At 41.8% G+C, this 19993-nt stretch overlaps 2 protein-coding genes across 3 annotated transcripts; one reads left to right on the forward strand and one right to left on the reverse strand.

Annotated features, from left to right (window-relative positions):
* Positions 1–303: 303 nt before the first annotated feature.
* ISG20L2 (interferon stimulated exonuclease gene 20 like 2) lies at positions 304–7338 on the reverse strand. Of its 2 annotated transcripts, XM_075192663.1 has the most exons (5): positions 7258–7336; positions 6304–6404; positions 5154–6057; positions 3150–3350; positions 304–509 (listed from the first exon to the last, which is right to left on the reverse strand). In XM_075192663.1, exons 3-5 carry the CDS (start codon positions 5937–5939, stop codon positions 396–398), a joined length of 1101 nt encoding a protein of 366 aa, XP_075048764.1. In that variant the 5' UTR covers positions 5940–6057; positions 6304–6404; positions 7258–7336; the 3' UTR covers positions 304–395. The 2 variants fall into 2 exon arrangements, with proteins under 2 accessions (XP_075048764.1, XP_075048763.1); XM_075192662.1 differs by lacking the exon at positions 6304–6404 and having other exon boundaries at positions 7258–7338.
* Positions 7274–19544, forward strand: METTL25B (methyltransferase like 25B). The gene is made up of 9 exons (XM_075192661.1): positions 7274–7462; positions 9217–9328; positions 10231–10352; positions 11063–11276; positions 11612–11674; positions 12831–12974; positions 14071–14831; positions 18926–19110; positions 19349–19544. Exons 1-9 carry the CDS (start codon positions 7401–7403, stop codon positions 19480–19482), a joined length of 1797 nt encoding a protein of 598 aa, XP_075048762.1. The 5' UTR covers positions 7274–7400; the 3' UTR covers positions 19483–19544.
* The last annotated feature ends 449 nt before the right edge of the window (positions 19545–19993 follow it).

Consider the following 19993-nt stretch of genomic DNA (forward strand, 5'->3'; position numbering starts at 1 on the left):
ATCATTATGCATGGACCAATCATATTACAAGGGGCTAGCAGATCCGCCCCCGAGGAGCCAGCACCTGTGGCATGAAACTAATCAGGTTGCTCCGTTCCTGCACTTTGTTCTGGTGCCAATAAAGATTATTGTTGTGAAGCCTGAAGCCAACGAGAGTATGATCCTTTGGCTTGACCTAATTGGATGAAGGAACGGCCAGCCTATTGAATCTCTCGCACTTAGTGACGTCACCGAGGCAGGGAGTGTGCACAGGCGATAGGGCCCCTTTTTAAATAAAAAAAAAAAGAAAAGAATACCATAAAATAATTGAAGCCGCACAATCTGCTTTTATTCCATACTGAGACAGTATAAAACAATGAACAGCAGTAAGAGAACCCCTGGAACTCTGGGTAATGTCACTGTGGGCCGCCGCCGGCCGCCAGCTCTCGCTCGTGCTCCACCTCTACCATCCGGTACAGCTCCATGGTGGTTTTGGCGTCTTCAACGGAGGAATGGCCACCCCGGCCCGTCTACATGTAAAACAAACAAAGCATGGGACTTTCCGATCAATTTGTCGCAAATAGACAGACTCACCAGCGATGGGAGAGCTTTGGGGCTCACATAAATATACATTAAACCTATTTTAGCTATCGGTTTGTATTTACATTGTCATAATTAGATTGCTAGCTCTTTGGGAAACGTTCCATGTACTGTTCACTTTACCGTGTATCTAGGCAAAGGGTTACAAACATAATGGTGCTGGATAAACCTTGCGTTGTATATTTATTATAAAATGGCAATAATTAAAATTTGTAATTCCTTAATGATTGATTTCCTCTAGGTCGGCAGCACTGGTCCCGTTCTTGGGTATAATGGAATCAACCATCCTAGACGAGGCTATTGTCGCTATTACCTACAAAGCTGCCCCAACATACATCTCCTCTCGTTCTCAAAATATCTCCCAACTCGACACCTCCGTTCTGCACAAGATCTGCGTCTCTCATCCACTCTCATTACATCCTCCCATTCCCGGTTACAGGACTTTTTTCGGGCTGCACCCACTGTATGGAACTCCCTCCCTCGCACAATAAGACTCTCCTCTGGCCTACAAACTTTCAAGCGTTCTCTGAAAACCTACCTCTTCAGACAAGCTTATAATATTCCTCAACCACCCTCTTAACCTCATTAATTACCCTATTACCACCCGTTACACAATTTCACACAAGACAACTACCCCCCGACCAACATTGTTGTGTGACAGGATGATTTAACTTATGAGTCACTTTTACCTTTGCAGTCTGGCTGGGCCGAAATGCAAAATGTAGCCTTAGCCTCATGTGTCAAACTCCCATTGTCCCATAGATTGTAAGCTTGTGAGCAGGGCCTTCTCACCTCTTTGTCTGTTTTAACCAGTTTGTTTATTAGTTTACTGTGTTTGTCCTTAAAAGCGCTACTTGTCCTTGTCCTTGTAAAGCGCTACAGAATATGTTGGCGCTATATAAATAAATGATGATGATGATATTGTCGTTACTATCAGATTCAGTTAGAATTGGATCTATTAGAGTTATAATCTCTTTTATTAGGTTACCAAAATAAATCCCTATATGTCCTGAAAAAGCAGACAATATATAGGCCTGGTCACAGAGGTGTAAACCTCCCCTGTACTATGGTCTAATGATTACTACATATGTAGCTGTACACATGAAATGAGATCTGCTGCCACCTGGTGGTAACTTTACACATTGCAGGATCTTCAGTAGACTTATTCCCCACAGTTCCATATCAGGCCAGTATACCCACACTCTGTTTTTTTGCTTGTTATTTAAGTACTAACAATCCACAATATACTTTGTTGGGGGGCAGTAAGGGTAAAGTATTCTGCCTGTTGGCATTAATTAATCTCCTCTATGGTCCAGGGCATAGGCAAACCGAGGGGGTTTTCCTAGTGCCTGGAAACCCCCCTCCAAGCCTGGGGCACTGTATAATTGAGGTGGCTGAACAATGCTCCCTCTTCACACGGCTCTGCTTGAAAAGGGAGAGCTGTGTGCACCTAACAGTAGTGCATGCAGCATTGCCCATGTATATTATGGGGATATGAAGAGTTGGAGAGCAGCTAAGCACTGTCTAAAATTATAGCCACGCCCCCATGCATGCTGGTCACGCCCACTGGTGGTGTGGAAACCCCCCCCCTCTACAAAGCCTGCGTTTTCCCCTGCAGGATGCACAGCCAGTCTAAAAAGCTAACCATTATATATATGAAACCAAATTAATTAAAAAAAAAAATAATTGGTTCAATTTTGAAGGAACCCAGAAATAGTGAATTAGGACCCCAAATATTTTAAATGACGGGACCCACAAAATTATGTGATCACTGAAAAGTATCGATAAAATAAATATGTACTTTATAGAAGCAGTGTGCTTTGTCGTAGGCAATTCTGATAAACATTCCCGGAGAGGTCGAGCTGAAAGTAGGGGGTGACCGTCTATTGGGGCCTTTCCAACTATCAGACAGATGGGACCTTCATTCACCCTAAAATGCCCCCTGGAGCTCCCCCTTCCTGCAAATAGTAGAACTGCAGGGACCCGAATTCTCAAACCTCCAATTTTCTGTAGAATCACTATTGCTACAATAGGATAACAATTGTACAATTAAGGTACCGCACACACATTACAATGTAGTCATACATATTCATTGACTTTGAATCATACAGTAATCTTTAAGTACGTGGGGAAATGTAATCAAGACGACACAATCAGGCTGTATACAATTCAAATTGGATTTGTTAGATTATTTGATATGTGTACAATGGAGTTATTGTATATAGCGTGATTGTACAATCTACAACATTGAGATTGATTTGTAAAAGAGTTATAACATGTGTGGGTAGCTTTAAAAACACATACACAAAATTTTATGGCATGATGATAACAAAAATATACAGCTCTTTCAATCTAAACTTTATACAACTGGATTGTATCATGTTGATTGCATATACCACAAAAATAACATTTCTGTACAATTCAATCATATTGTAGGACTAGGTTGTGTGTAGATATGATAACTTGCACAGACTGATAAAAGCATTATGCCTGTTTGACAGAGCATTTACACCAGCACCTCAATGCATCTTTAACACAATCTAAGGTTAGAACGGGCGCAGAGACAATACCTGAATATTTCTGTGCAGGAGCTGTTTGGCCAGACGCTTCAGAGAAGCGGGTTCCTTCTCCGGGAAACCGGCCTTGCGGTTTAGCAGTGGGATCTGAGTGGTGTCTCGGGTCATCTCCTTGGGGTGGAAGTAACCTATGGCCTTGTAGTCATTTTGGATGGCGTGGCCGATCACTATTTTGCCATTGAGGATTTTCAAGATCTGCGGAATCAGGAAAAATAAAGAGTTGTCAAACCTCTTTCCAGAAGTAGGTCATATAGAGTAACTGCAAAAAAATAAAAATATTACAAGCTTTGTGTAAATGAAGATAGAAATAAACTGGAACCACGGATAATAATAAAACATATTCAGTGGTATAGAGGACTCCGTCCTTTAGTTCCAAATCCTGTCCCAGCTCTTGTTAGAACGGTTGAAAAAAGACTATTCATAAATTCTAATCCCAAGAATGGCAATCGTATGAACCCGGTTCACCCCTCATCCTGTCATCTATCCATTATAGCAACATGCCCCCACCACTTCATGCGGTAAGGAATTCCACAGCTAGACTGCCCTTACAGTAAAGAACCCTTTCCAATCCTCATAGCGAGATCTTCTTTCTTCCATTCACAACTGATGACCCCTTTTCTCTGTATGGTCCTTGGTTTGAAAAATGTGCTAGACAAATCTTTGATTAGACCTCAAATATATTAATATAGTGTACCTTAAACCTTTATAAATTAGTTTGACCTCCTCTGAAACTTCTCTAGTTCTCCTTTATGTCCTTCTTACAATACGGTGCCCAAAACGGTACCCCCTATTAAACATGTGGTCTAACTGGTCACTTATAAAAATGTAATACTATTTTTGCACCATGTACCCTCATCTCCCTTTTTATGCATCCCAGGATTTTATTCATCCTTTGCAGCTGCTGCCTGACATTGTGCTGACACTCAGCATTCGATCATCTAGTAGATACTAGTCCTTTTCCATTTCATTTTTTCCCCCAAATATATTCCACTTAATATTTAGAGGAAGCAGTTATTACCATGGTCTAGGTGCGTGACCCTACACTTATCTACATTAAATTTCATCTGCCATTTCACTCGCCAGTTTGCCATTTTATTCGTAATCTTTATTTTGCAAGTTACTATCCTGCTCTCTGCTAATATCCCTACATAGCTTAGTGTCATCCATCTGCCTTACTGACGTCTGTTAATGCTCTCGTTATAATGTTCTCATGTCACCTCTGTCCCTTCTATCTTCCGAGTTGTACATGTTAAACTCCTAAATTCCACCTAAGTTTCGTTTTTCTAGCCCATTGACCATTTTAGTAGCCCTTTTCTGAACGGATTCTAGCTTACTATTGCCTTTTTTTGGGGAGCGGACACTCCAAGTCTGCTGCCAATACTCAAGATTAGGTCTCACCGGTGACTTTGGTTTCTTCTTATACAACAAATTATCTGTTTTTTAACACAGCACGTCTACATTGGTTGCTATATTTGATTATAAATTAGAACTCTTATGTACCGGATCTGTGTTGCCTTGTTCTTGGATTTTCTTGAGTCAATCTGAAGGGGAGTTCTTCAAAACACAAATTCTCTAGCGCAGTGTTGGCTAACCTGTGACGCTCCAGGTGTTGTGAGACTACAAGTTCCAGCATGCTTTGCCAATATATAGCAGCTTATTGCTGGAAGGGCATGCTGGGACTTGGTAGTTTCACAACACCTGGAGTGTCACATGTTAGCCAACACTGCTCTAGCGGAAGTCTTACCAAAAAACCAACAACCGAGCAGAATTAAGACTTCTCCTGCAGCTTAACGGTCCGCCAATGCAACCGAGAATTCTGCTAGAGTTACTTATCACCCGGCTGCACTGCTTTTCTGTACAGTTGTAGCTAAAGTGTGACAATTAAGTAGGGACAATTAAAAAAAAGGAGGTTGCTGGTGTTTTAAAGTGGAAAATATACAAAATTCTCACCTACTCAAATTGAAATTGGAACCATAAACCCCATTGCAGACAACTCACCTCTTTTTGAGCTACAGCGAAAGGCGTAGCGTTTATCAAGTGCTCCCTCCTTATTCCACTCCATCTCGTCCTGTAATCAGTGACCGGATTGGCAGGTTTTATGTACTTGTCAAACACCACGTCCCCCTGGTGATTCACGATGCTACAACGAGCCAAGTCGCTGTTCCGCCCTTTCAGCCCGGTGCCCACCATTTCGCAGTCGATGGCCACCATTTTGTAACTGGGCACCGAGGACGCTGGAGGTAAGCCGCTCTCAAACTCACTCAGCAGGCTGAGCTTCTGTTCCTGCGCAAAAGGTCTTGAAGGCTTTTTGGTGTCAAAGGCACGGCCGTTAACTGTGTTTGGCTGGGACGAGCCTTGGACCTTGGATGGTGCCTGATTTGAAGTATAAGTGGCCACCCGGGACTGATTTGGGGCGTGGCTTATGCTGACGCTAAGCGTGCTAGACTGGCACGGCGCTGCCGCAGTTCGATAAAGCGTTGTGGGCTCCCGCTGCTGTTGGGGACCTCTGAAGTGGAATGCATTGTTGGTCGGTTTCCCAGTCCTAACAGAGTCATTTCTGTTACCATCCGGCTGCCCGTTTCTCGCATTGGGGTCACAAGAATGTGACGGGTGGCTAGCGTTCCTGTTCTGCGGCTTGTGCGGCAGCTGCTTCTGCTTCAGGAACCCCCTTCTTTCCAAATACCTCCTCCTTCTAATAAAACGTTGATGTTTGTCGTTACCATGATCGGCCCGTCCGCCGGACTGATTGGACGACACGTCCAAATTTAAAAACAGGTCGGACATGACGGATTACCCCAGCTTCCAATCACATCGGGTAAAAAAAACCAACATGTGCGCAGTCCCGATCTTAAAAGACACGTATAAAATATCCTGGAGTTGGAAAGTGAGGCAACATCATCACCTAAAAAACAAAAGAGACACACACATTAAATGTCAAGTATGTTATCGTAGATTATTATAACGGGATCTACTTGACATAGTTGATTAAAATAACTCTATGGGAGGCTTGGGAAGACGGGAGCTTTGCGGGCACAGAACATCATGCATGAAGCTATATTCAGCGATAGCAACTCAGCCACAGAATGCACAGCAAAGTCTGCTCCACCTGCGGTTGGATCCAGCGAGCCGGACAGTAGACGCTACCTACCTACAGCTCCCCATTTGCCAGACTGTGGAACTTCTCCCATCAGAATTCAAATTGCAGGATTGTACCTCCTTAGAGCCAAGGGAGTCCTGCCGTTTAATGGTCTGGAGCGAGAAAACGGATAAGACACCCCCCGAAAAACAAAGCTGGCCATATTTTGTAATACAATTTGTTACATTGCTGTTGGACACCTTCCGCTAAGTGCCACTCAGAAATAAGCACTATCCCGCATTCATTGACATGGACCAGCAAATAAGAGGTCAACTGTTATAAGAATAGTATGAGAATGTCACATTGTTTTAACACCATAGACAAAGACTGATAGAGATGATCAAGACATCTCTCATTCAGGAACATTTCAGTTGTAGAGCGTACATATGCTCAGTAAAGTTGTTTGTTGTGCGCGCATATATATATATATATATTAGTGTGTGTGTATATATATATATATATATATATATATATATATATTAGTGTGTGTGTATATATATATATATATATATATATATATATATATATATATATATATATATATACACTAAGTATAGAAACATTTGTGAGTTGTTTTAATCTTACTTTGTTGTTGTTATCCTCAGTATGGTGCACCTGCATGTTACTAAGATATATATATTATTTCATGTTTTTTTGGTTTTTTTTTAAATAAATAAAATCTACTACAATAAATATGTTAACTGTATTCCTCTTTCACACCAAAGGCTAAATAACAGTATCACTGTGCGCTATGACCAGTTCTGACTACCGAGGCCTAGGGGGTCAGATGAGACCGGGGACTGTCCTGCCGCCCAGGCCGGAGACACCGCGCCTGAGCGGGCACGTACGTGGGAGAGGCCGGTGACTGACAGGCCGGTGTCGGCTTTACGGTACCTAGACCGCACATGGCGAGGGAGGGGGCTGCTGAGAGGCCGCTGGGGGTTAGGAAGGAGATCGGGGACTCACCGAGCAGACGGGCCGGAGCGGGATAAGACGCCTGTGGGTGTTCCGGGTTGTGTAACGTCACGTCCCATAGAGACAGCCAGACCCACATGGAGGAGTGGAGCTCGGGCCTTGAGCTATAGGGAGGAGAGAGAGAGAGGTCCCTGATGTTTACCAGGCTGAGGGGACATCATGAAGACCTGGACCTGGGAGATCACACTGGGATAGGGTAATCAAGTAGAACAACATTATATATATATATATATATATATATATATATATATATATATATATATATATTATTGTGTTATATATCTCATAGTATACAATTGATCACAGTTTTGCTCTGGGTGCAATGAAACAGACATCTAATATGTCACATAAATTCTCATTTTATTTATATTGTACTAAAGCTTGTGATGTTTGGACAGCAGAGACAAAGAGGGGGCACAGCGTTAGATTGGAAAGATCAACCAGAGAAGGGTACAGAATTAAAAAATACATATATATATTTTAACAACAACAACAATAACAAAAATGCAATGGGGGTGTTTGCAATGTAGCTGGCAGTGGGGTTGTACAATGACAGTGTAAGTCTCAGTATCTTTATTTTCCTGGATGTAATGACAAGTGCGTTGTCTGATTCCTGTAGTACCTTTACAAATGTTATAGTGTACCATTATTATTACCATTTATTTATACAGCACCACTGATTCCGCAGCGCTGTACAGAGGACTCACTCACATCAGTCCCTGCCCCATTGGAGCTTACAGTCTAAATTCCCTAATATACACACAGAGACAGACCAGGATCAATTTGTTAGCAGCCAATTAACCTACTAGTATGTTTTTGGAGTGTGGGAGGAAACCGGAGCACCCGGAGGAAACCCACGCAAACACGGGGAGAACATACAAACTCCACACAGATAAGGCCATGGTCGGGAATTGAACTCATGACACCAGCGCTGTGAGGCAGAAATGCTAACCACCGGGGTCTATTTAATATTTGGTTTCGTGCAAAGCCTTACTAGACCCCATAAGAAGAGATAAGGATGGCGTTAGTTTGCACTGGAAAGAAAGCAATGCTTTTCGCTACTTTGTAAATCGCTATCATTGCAGTCCCCACAGATTGTTGTGGGGACTGGGGTAACCAACGAAAAATAGAAATCTCATTTCTCCTGAGTTAACCCCTTCATAAATTTTGTTCCTGGATGCAATGGCCATTTAACGGAGAAAACAGCTATTTTCTTCGGTTTTATGGCTTATCACACCTTTGTCAATAGACCCCATAGTGTGATAGCATGGTGAAAATGGGGCATGACATGGTAAAAAGTGGGTGTACTCTAACATTTGTGCAAAGGGGTGCAAAATTACTAAAACTCTGTGCCCACAATCTGCTTGGTCACCCCCACATTTGCGAAGACCCCACCACAAATTTTTAAGGTCCATAAGCAGAACACCAAAGTCCCGACTTTCCTGTGAAACAAAAAGGAACTATTGGGAGTGTTTATCCAATATATGGATGGGTAGATAGATTTTACTCCAAGGTATTTTGTTTTATAGGTTCAGATATGTAAAACAGTGTTATCCTGACGTTTCATTGGAGTTCTGTGAAAAAGTAAAGTATTGCCTCCGAATTCCGTTACAGAACAGCAGACATCTAAGGCTTTTCCCACATCTTTAGAACAGTGTTCTGATCAGATATGATCTAAAAAAAAAAAATTAGGTTTGCAGTCATTTGAGTTACTGTCCCATCGCTGGCCTGCCCCTGTGTTTAATTCTAGCGATCCCCACAATGCAACGCTGTACAAGTCTGCAAAGCTGCCACTCACACGCTGTCTGCTTTGTTAGAAAAGCACCACTTGCAACATTCACAATGTTTGTTTTGAGTTTGTATTTCTCTTCCTTCCATAGTTTTACATAATCTATTGTTATCATACATAATATTATATAACAGTTTATGATTTCATTTATTTCCCTCTAGCATGTCCAGTGACGATCTGAACCCAGTTTCCCTGAATCAGAATAAACAACTTGCTGTGAATATTACACGGGTCCTGTCAATCTATGGCTACATCACAGATTCCTATGTCATTGTAAGTGGCCCTTACAGTCTACTAGAAGCAGGCTTACACTTGGAGCGAGTATGTGGCTAGGGGCCATTTTGCAAACTGGCAATGCATTGAGTCCCTTGCCCACACTGGTTATAGGGGGTGGACTACTTTTGAACAACCCCCACTCTTTAAATAATGCACCCCATGTAGTGTTTTGGTTGACTGGTCTTTGCAGTGATCCATCACATGACTATGGAGCATCTAAATCAACCATAGCTTACGAAAGTGCTTGGAAATAAGAACGCCTTCAGTGTAGAAAAATAATTAGTGGCAGCGTCCTGGGAATATTTGTAGCTGATCAAATAAATAAGTTGAATGTATTAACTGTGTTTCATACAGAGGTGCCTTTGACATTACAATCATACCGATGATCTGATTGGCTGTGCTCTGACCATACCGATGATCTGGTTGGCTGTTCTATTGTAGTGATTAGAGGAGGGAGGGGGGGGGTGAGACCCCAGACTACTAGAATTTCAACCTCACTTGATACATGTCATCTGAAATCTTCATCTCACAAGTAGACAGGTTAGAAATAACTTCAATCAATGCTTATTTTTCTTGCTGAAGACAGAAAATAGTTAATTATATATATATATATATATATATATATATATATATATATATATATTATTAATATATTAATGATTTCTAGTGAATTAATAGGCTTATGCATTTTGGCCCATACCACAAGATGGCCGCCTCCATTTTCCCTGATGACGGTCTGAACTACGACCAGGTGACAGGTACACTTTACAGGGAAAACAGCAAGCCACGGCCATCTTAAGTGATCCATCTTAATTTAACAGACCCTTTTTTTATACAGTAGTTTATAGACCACAGTCATACCACAGCTATGCTAAAATATTGTTTTCTTTGCTCCACAGGAGTTTTTTACTGACAACCTATGGAAGACGCTCCCAGAACCCTGGACGTTGGTGTTGTCGGATCTGTCTGCCCCACAGCTTGCCGTTCAGCTCTTGTCCAAGGGAAACACAGAGGACGTTGGGTAAATCGGCGCCCGTTATAATCTTTTCTCAATCATTAGCCGCACCAGGACACCCAAGCGCTATTGGGGACATTTCTGAACACAGGCATAGCAAATTATAGTTTATTCCAGCATAACCCCCCCCCCCCTCCCCCAGCCGGTACAGACAGTCTAGGGCTGAAAGACTCCTTTAGGACGCAGTCTGTTTAGCTGCTGTGACATCACTGACTTTGCTGTCTACCAACCATTCGCATGGTGCGTTTCTGTAGATCCAGACTGTAAGCCTGTCAGTCACTCTCCTCCTGCTCTGTAGAAGCATGTATGGCATGGCATCCTGCTACAGAGAGAAAGCATATCGGAGAGATTCTTAGGAATATTAGTCCACACCACAAAATACATTTAAGTTATCTTATAATTGAATACAGTGTACAGGTTAGTTAATAGGTGAAAGCTAAAAGACCGTGGCATATTAAGGGCCTGTAAAATATACCATGCCATCTTCTCTTTGCAATCTGATAGGTCAGGTGATGCCAACGAGCTATATTTTTAGACCTGCAATAAAAATTCAGCGACGATCAACACTCACTTGATCGCAGCGGGTGGGTTATGGCAGGATGTGTTCTAAGTGCACTTTTGTCATAGTTCCTATAAAACGACAGGTTGAGTTGACGTATTTTGAATAGGTGATGACGTTGGCCTAATCTTGACTGTGGCGGTCCGTTATATTGCAGTTACACGTCCGTGTGGCCGCTCAGCCTGTTAGCTTTGAAGGCCGCGGCGCATTCCTTGGCTTTCCAGCGCACGCCGCGTCGTGAGAGGGGCAGCGTGGACCGGAAGAGACCCGCCGAATTCCAGGCAAACCACGGCCAGAGCTCCTTGTTGGACCCTCTCTTTCGGAAACACGTGAAGCCAAAGAAACAGCATGAAATCCGACAGCTTGGGAAAGTAAGATGATCTATATGGGATGTGCTGTAATTTATAGGGATATGAGCTTTCAGCTGCACTTACCATGGGATTGTGGCTGACTCTACTGATCCTGCCTCCGGGTGCATCAACCGACAGCGCAGTTCCCCGGTTGGGTAACATCAGCTACCAGCCTATGGTAATTGCAGCTACGGCCTTATGCTGCAGAAATTCAGGCTTGTATGACGGTATTTATAAGTGCTGGGAAACAACCACAAGGCAGCATTGAAAATCTCCTTTTGAAATTCCATTATATGCCCTGTATATACTTTGAAAATGAAATAATTTATAGGTCTTTAACTTCTCCTGTCTTGCAGTTGGTGAAAAAGCTGAGCGACGCCACAAGTTGTAATCACGTGGTGGACATTGGGTCTGGTCAGGTATGACCTTTCATTTTATTGCAGCTGCAGTGATTTAGAGGAGATCATTGTTGACTTAGACTGTTAAAATTTTATCTACATTTAATTTGCAGTTTGTTTTTTTTATCACTTGACCAACAACTGTGATAAAACGTATATTGTACAAGCTTATATATTGTTGTAATTAAATCAAATATATTATTTTTTTTATAAATAAATAATTAGTAAAGTCATAGGGTCTATATATTCCCCTACCTAACTGGCAGTGTTGGTCGGATACACTCTCTAGCAGATTGTATGTAACGGTACCGGAAGAGCATTCTGCCTTTAGAGGGGTCATTGTTTGCAGACCTGCCCCCTCCCTCACCACCTTGTCATTGGCTGTGTTCGATACACCAGACTGTGAGCCCTGGAGCATCATGGGACTAACGGCAGGAACAGGGTTTTTCCTAAACCTCGTCTGCTGCACATATCCGAACCCTACGGCTCGTCTTGTTTTTATGGCAAAACAAAAAGTCTTTAGGGTATTTCTCTTTGACATACCATACTTGCCAACTTTTCCTCGTTGGCTTCAGGGAGATCCCAGAGGAGGTGGGGGTGGGGCTTGACAAATTGCATCATTATGGCCCCGCCTCCTATACGGTTGTCACAATTTTGGGCAATTTCAGCAGGGGGCAAGGCTAAGATGACGTGTTATCCACTTATCTATTGCGGGGGTGAGAACCGGGAGGTTGCCCTGCTCTCCCGGGAGTCCGGGAGGTCTCCTAGGAATGCGGGAGTCTCCCGGACATTCCAGGAGAGTAGGCAACTATGCGTTAAAGAAAAGCAGCTAATGAATCTCTAGAGACTGAAGTGTCTTTTACATTTCTGTCTCCATTACTGAAGTCATGTTGTCTTACCTGTCAGTCTTTGATTAAATCTTGGTCTCCATGAAAATGGCCACCTCCATAGGCATCAATACATAGACATAGGACACAATTTCTGAACAGTGTCATCATGCCACAGACGGTGAAGCCAACCACGTCTTGTACTGGCTCAGCATCAGGGAGAATGCCGAACTCTTCAGGGAGTGAGGGAGATCACCCCTATTTCAGGGCGTCTCCCTGACATTCAGGGAGAGTTGACAAGTATGATGTACACTGTATGATGTGGGTTTTTTTTGTTGCTCCCCCCCTAGGGTCATCTGTCGAGGGTCTTATCCTTTGGTGAAGGCCTCTACGTTACAGCCGTGGAAGCCAACAGGGACCTGACCACTGCTGCATCCAAGTTTGATCAGGATTTAATGTACATGTTGAAGAAAGACTCAGTCAAATACCCAAAGGTATAATCTCCTAATCATAGGATGGGGGGTGGACTATTTTCATATAGCATGCATGCAAAATATCTTTTATTTCCAACTGACTATTGAATGTACTGTCTTGGGCATTTCTCTCTGACATGAAACTAGGATAGCTTGTCATTGCCTTTCCTGCTAACGTTCTGGAGCTTACTTAAGTGTCCTACTATCCATGTGAACCTTTTTTAAACTAGGATAATGACGGCTCGTTCAAGGGGTTGTTACGGCACGTCTGTGCTCAACCATTTTTTAATCTGCTACGACTTACTGCAATAACCCCGTATCTATATTGAATAGGACTGAAATTGTCTGTTGAAATCACAGAAACACACTTGCTGCTATTTCACAAATAAGGCATGATGACCTGACCTTCCTCCGATACATCTGTCAACTGTGCTGATTTCTTTTCATGGTGGCGGCGGTTGCTGTCTGTCAAATGGGCCTGATTCACGTCCGAACGCAACTTGCACGAAACTTGAGATTAAAAAAAGAGCACAGAACAATGTATTTTTATAGTCCCTCTTACTTGCATACACTATCAGTCGGCACTTACACCTGCTCGTAGCTGGCGCAAATGATACGGCTAAAACAAGTGTACTTACGAGAAACCCAGGACTAGAATCAGCCGGATCTGCATCGGAACGCCCTTAATGTACATTGCGAACGTTCGTCCGCCCCTTCTCTCCCCCGATCCGCCCTTTAAATCGTAAGCTGTCGTAAGTGTCATTTTCCTTCGGTCACGGAATGCATGCAGTTGCGTTCATTGGCGTGAGTTCCGTTTCGGAACATGCGGAGCGCAAATGGACTTGCGTCTGAACGTGAAGCCAGACTTTTTAGCGCAGTATGAGAAGCCCCTATAATAGGCAGAGGTTGCCTTTTCATATTTGGTTTTAACACATCATGACAAGAAACCACTCAAACACACTTCCTTCAGTTCTGATATGTAGACCCTGATTTAAAGCTAAGTTAAAGATAATCTAGTTGCTATGGGTTACAGCACATTTCTGCTAATTGCACCATGTTATTAATTTTTAAAACGTCATTGTTTTATGGGTTTGTTTTTTTCGTTTTGTTTTTTTAGAGTAGTGATTCGGAAGCCACCAATATCCTCTCGTCAAAACCTCCACGGCACGTCTTGGCGTTTGTAGATCCACGAGCATCATGGGAGGATTTTCTGAAACAATTAGTTGACCCTGTAGTGAAGACACCATTACAAGCCAAAGGAGAAAACAGAATGACGGATGGTAGCAGGACGGGATTACCAGACTCGCGCGTTTCACCTCTCCTGGCACCAGAAGAAAACCCAATGAGCTCACAAATGCCCCCTGGTAATTGCACAGATATCTGTGGAGCGTGTTCTTGTCACGGTGGAACCACTTTGGGACAGCGTCACCTCTCTCCTTTGGATACATTTATATTAACAGGACTCCATGCTTGCGGAGACCTTAGTGTAGCGATGTTACGCCATTTTGCCAGGTGCCCCATCGTCGCGGGCATCACGTCCGTGGCTTGTTGCTACATGAAGCTAACCACACTTGAGGTGCCGCAACCGCCCAGTGTCCCGTCTCTTGCTCATCCGGGTGACTCAAACCTGCAAGAGTTTGGCTACCCTATGAGCTCCTGGGTGTCCGGGCTCCCAGGGCACAAGCTGTCTTATAAATCTAGGGAAGTAGCCTGCCACGCCATAGAAGACTATATCGAGCGTCTTAAAGGCGACAGCGACATATTGAGAACTCATTGTTACAGAGCTGTGCTGGAAACGGTCATCCGAGGTGTAGATCCCACCATGAAACGCGCCGGTGTACAGACAATCAAAAAGGCTCACAAGCTTCCTTTCAAAGAGTAAGTATGAAGACAAAGTATTGACAGGTACACTGTTTCCACCGAGGCCTTCAGTTTCAGGGTTTAAATAATTTGCATTAGGAGAAGTTGGCTTTTAGGACAGGTAACTCAAGGTTCTTTATATATACCTCTGATAGATTCAAGAACTGCGTAAGTCATAACACGGTTGTAAGAAGCCAGCAGCTAGCCTTAAAATTGGTCATGGCATTTTTAGTCTCGATCAAGTCAGATTCAGTCAATTAATAATGATGAGGACAGTGTGTTTGTTAGGGAGAAAGAGCATTGGATGAGATCAAGAGAGAAAAAGTGGGAGCTGACGGGAATGCTCTTGAAGCGACCTATGAAATCCTGCAAAAAAAAAACAAATATAAAAACAGGAATGTGTTTCACAAAGTAGGGCAAGTGCTTCCAAGTCTAGCAAAGTGGTTCAATGATACCTGCTAAAAAGTGATTTTTGCGAGTGACGTGAACAGGTAGGATTCAGAAGTAGCAAAGGAATTGTCTGGCTTAATTTTTTTAGTACTATAATTGTTATGAATTTGCTATATACACGCCTTGTGTATTTATCAGTAGTGCTCTGTTATATACCTTTATAATAAGGGTATTTTACACTTTATTTTTTATATAAATTAGCTATGAAAAGTACTCACCTCTTAGGAATTTTTCACTTTTTTTGAATTTCTTACATCATAGATTGTAAAATTGGATTTATTGGGGAATTCTTACCTCTTCACAAGACCAAATAATCCGTAAGGTTCATTAAAACAAAACAGATGTAACACAGTTTTCTTAAACACAATATGAGGGTGGTAGTAATGATAATGGACCACTCTGCAATTTTCTCCCAAGTTGTTAGCACCAAGACGGACATTCCCCCCCAGCATGCATTGCTTTTGATGTGCAAAGCATTTTGTTGTCGGCATGCAAAATCTACTCTCGCTTTGTTCGATCCTACATAGCTGGGAACGTGTTTCAGGCTAGGAAGAAATTGCCATTGCGCCAGTTGGAAATGGAGGTTCTCGCCAGATTCAATAACACTCTCTGTGTAGAGTTTGCATTCTCCCACAGTCCAAAAACTTTGTTTGGCTACTCACGTTTTTTGACGTCGATGCTTTTCGGAATCTTCTGTGCAATGAATGAAGAATGAGCTGTGTTGTAGCGATCAAAGCCATGGGATCTGGGATCTCCAGGTTCTTGCCCTACATATTCCTGCTTGGTGGTCCTGGGTCTCCTTTAGGGGTTAGTGAGCTCCAGATATCCGTCTACGCCACTGTGGTTTGCGTCCTACCGCCTGTGGAACGCAGAAGTGGTCAGTGGAACGTATGGTGGCTGTGGTGTGTCAAATCCCCAACGCGTTTCATCCATTCATTCGAACTTTGTCAAGGAAATGATCTCCTGTGCAGGTGGGGCTATAAAAGCCTCCACTCCTAATAGGTCAAATAGACTTTATAAATAAAAATTAAAAACAACAATACTGTGTTGTCTGCCTTAAACATAAAATAAAAATAAACATGTCTATAAAAATGGATAAAATATACAAAAGTGCATAAATATAAAATAGGATAATAAAAAAAATGAAAGATTTCAAAACACGTTGACTCAGGATAGAATTGATTAATTGGAGAAAGATATTACTAGAAAAACAACATTTCAGAGGGACTTAGAAGAGGCTGAGAATGATGATATTACCAAGATTAGACAAAAATATTCCTCTTATCAGAATAATCAAGGTAAATATGAAGGAACAAGGGAGCCTTTTAAGAAAACTCATTAAACACATCCCTAAAAAGAATAGAAAGAAAGGAGTATATCCACAATACAACGAAAAACACTTCAGCTATTTCCACGAAGAACAGAGAAGAGAAGAGAGTCCGTCATTAGGGGATGTTATCAAAAAGGGGAAATGTTTGCAAGAAAACAGAAGGAGAATACTTCCAGATCTTTAATGCACAGAATTAGCACCCAATTACCTAAAAATAAAAAGAGAATTTTTATCTGAAGAATCAGAAGATTTTTTAGAGTTCCTCTTTGGGACGGAAACTTCTCCGTCCCAAACACGAGTGACCACCAGTCCCCGAATAAAAAGAATGTGAAATATACAGCTTCAAGGAGACGAAAGACAATTAAAGACAGTAGAGAATAAACACTTCTCAGACTGGAATCTTCAATATTTGCAATAAGATTCTAACTAGAGATCAAGTCAGTCTCCTTAAGAAAGGATTAAAATTTGCCCCACAGTCAAAACTGAATAAATTTGATTTCATCATCATTATCATTTATTTAGCACCACTAATTCCACCAACAACAGATTCCAAATGCAAATGTCACACCTAGAATCAACTCCAGACCTTCTACCTGCTTCATTGATGATGAAATAACGAGGGAATAGCCCACACGTGTCCCTTAAATAGGTTTTGAGTCGATTGTCCCATTAATTTTGGTCCCTTAAAAAGTGAGAGGCACATATAGAAACCGTTGTAATTCCTACACCGTTCACCTGATTTGGATGTAAATACCCTCAAATTAAAGCTGAAAGTCTGCAGTTAAAGCACATCTTGTTTGTTTCATTTCAAATCCATTGTGGTGGTGTATAGAGCCCAAAATATGAGAATTGTGTCGATGTCCCAATATTTATGGACTTGACTGTATAAGAAAGCCAGCAATTTAAGAAATATGTTGACGGAACGCTATGTTCCATTATCTAAGACCAAGACGGATGATAGTGGAGAACCTGGATTCCGTTGCTGTCTGAACTGCAAGGCTTGTAAAAATATCGGTCTGAACACTACAAAACCTGTGACGAGTTTTGTATTCTTTAGTCTTGCTTTGTTATTCTCCTATTTTCGACCTCGAAACACGTGAGGAGCCAAACAAAGTTCAAACACGTTCCCAGCTATATAGGATCGAACAAAGCGAGAGTAGATTTTGCATGCCGCCAACAAAATGCATCAAAAGCAATGCATGCTGGGGGGGTGAATGTCCCCCTTGGTACTAACAACTTGGGAGAAAATTGCAGAGTGATCCATTATCATGACTACCACCCTCATATTGTGGTTAAGAAAATTGTGTTACATTTCTTTTGTTTTAATGAACCTTACAGTATTATTTTGTCTTGTGAAGAGGTAAGAATTCCCAAATAATCTGAGCCCCACTCTGTGGCTTACTTTTCATCAACGTACCGATGCCCACTGTATTCTCCGAAGCGCTATAAACATTATACACTACGTTTTTGTATGATGTTGTCTGCCTGTAAAGTGTTTTTTTTTATTTATTTATTTATGATATTTCTCGCTTAATTCCTGATCTTATACATTTCTTGATCTTAACATCATTTTTATTTGTTTGTGGTTTTTTGTTTGGTTTTTTGCATTACATTGGATTTGCGCCCTCTGTTTGGTCATTATTGCATATATTTTATAGGGTGCAGTATTATTTCATTCATTGAGAGCGCCGTTTCCCCTAGTATTTTATAAAATTGCAAGAACATGGCTTAGATTGAAAATCAGAAAAACGTGGTTAGAAATTAGTGAGAAGAAGATTTTAAGGGGAAGTAGCAAAAACGAGGATATTGGTAGACGATTTTAAAGGAAGTAAGAGGTTGTGGTTTGTTGTGAACACTTTGTTTTTGTAAAACAAAGTCTGTTTTTCACTTGAAATTGGTTGGTTGCAAGGTCACCTTACAGGCGGACATAGCGCTGACATAATTGATCGTGATTCCAGGGCTTATATACCAAACGCCTGCAATTTCCATAAATGTGTGTAGACTTTTCACATCCTCTGAACGTCTACAAGCTTCAAGGCTCCTGAGCGAATTAAATGCTGCCCTACCAATAGCGGATAGGTGTGAACACGCTTTTTAAAGGAGTGGCTTAGTATGCATTCACTCAGATTAGGTGGTAATGTGAATAAATTTGCATACTAGGGTAATTGTTTTTGTTCTTTTAAACCAATGGGATCATAGATTGTGGGATCCAATTAGTGTTATTCCCATGCATTGCAGTATTTTACATTTTAATTGACACTTTTTACATTTAGCATTATGCAATGTGTTTTATTGGTATTTTATATGAATTGCATTTCTTTTCCTCTTTTAGATATGCCAAGCTGGGACTAAAACGCGTAGGCATGGATCCCAATACCCCCCTGGACGAGGCCTCGGTAGAACACATGCTAGCCCAGCACCGGAATGTGGTGGCATTCTTCAGTCTGGCCTTACTGCTGGCGCCTCTAGTGGAGACTCTTATACTGCTGGACAGGATGATCTTCCTACAGGAACAAGGTCAGTGTTATGAGTGGACCTAGCAAACCACACAAGGGAAGGGAGACCAGACCTCCGTGTTCCTCCATCTCATACCTTTGTTCAACAATATTAAATAGTTTTGCCCGTTGCACCGAGCGGTGTTGGGCATCCTGCGGGCTGAGCCAACATTCATCAAACATACTAATATCAATTCACTAGATATCGAGGAACTTGGACAATGGGTTTTTGGACTATGAATCTTTTTCTTTCTTTGTAGGATTCCATTGCGATGTGATCCCTCTGTTTAAGCCTCAGTTCTCGCCGAGGAACCTGGTTCTTGTAGCTGTTAAAGAGACCATACCTTTGGGTGATCTTTGGGAGGAGATCACAGCCCGTGACTCAGGATTATAATGTTTTCTTATCATATTTTATAGTTTTTATTTATTCGAAAAATAAAAGGTTGAGTACTGGAATCTGTCTGCGCCTAAGTATTGCCGAACCTAATATTTGTCTTATAAGAGTTACTAATAACATTTACAAATATATTTAAAAGGTCTCATACCCTGATATAAGTTGAGATATTTAAGATTCTATTTATTTTATGTTTGTTGTGCAGCTGAGTACAAGTTGTTGTTCTCTCATCGGCTATTTTCTGCAAAAGTAGGCTAAAAAGAGGTTGACTGCATTGCGCTTGATTAATTCTACAAACAGGAAGACTTGGCGTAGCAAAATATCTCCTATTTGAAGTTGTCCGTTTCCATATCCTCAAATGTGCACGCTATTTTTAAATCTTACTTTCTTCCACTAACTGAAGTATGGAGCGTTAAACACACATTGACAGTCGGTAAAATCTCAGTGCTCCTCCTCTCTCAATGTCCGCATTTTAGCCACGTAGACATTATGGTGACGACAGTGTTTGACT

Source organism: Mixophyes fleayi, chromosome 12 (assembly GCF_038048845.1).
Source record: "Mixophyes fleayi isolate aMixFle1 chromosome 12, aMixFle1.hap1, whole genome shotgun sequence".
NCBI lineage: Eukaryota > Metazoa > Chordata > Amphibia > Anura > Limnodynastidae > Mixophyes > Mixophyes fleayi.

Coding starts and splice junctions, on each gene's coding strand:
- ISG20L2 (XM_075192662.1), bottom strand. CDS start 5,939: ATGTCCGACCTGTTTTTAAATTTGGACGTGTCGTCCAATCAGTCCGGC. Junction 3,351..5,153: donor TCGCTGTAGCTCAAAAAGAG/GTGAGTTGTCTG, acceptor CTGATTCCGCAG/ATCTTGAAAATCCTCAATGG. Junction 510..3,149: donor TCCTGCACAGAAATATTCAG/GTATTGTCTCTG, acceptor TTTTACATGTAG/ACGGGCCGGGGTGGCCATTC.
- METTL25B (XM_075192661.1), top strand. CDS start 7,401: ATGTTTACCAGGCTGAGGGGACATCATGAAGACCTGGACCTGGGAGAT. Junction 7,463..9,216: donor GGAGATCACACTGGGATAGG/GTAATCAAGTAG, acceptor ATTTCCCTCTAG/CATGTCCAGTGACGATCTGA. Junction 19,111..19,348: donor GATCTTCCTACAGGAACAAG/GTCAGTGTTATG, acceptor CTTTCTTTGTAG/GATTCCATTGCGATGTGATC.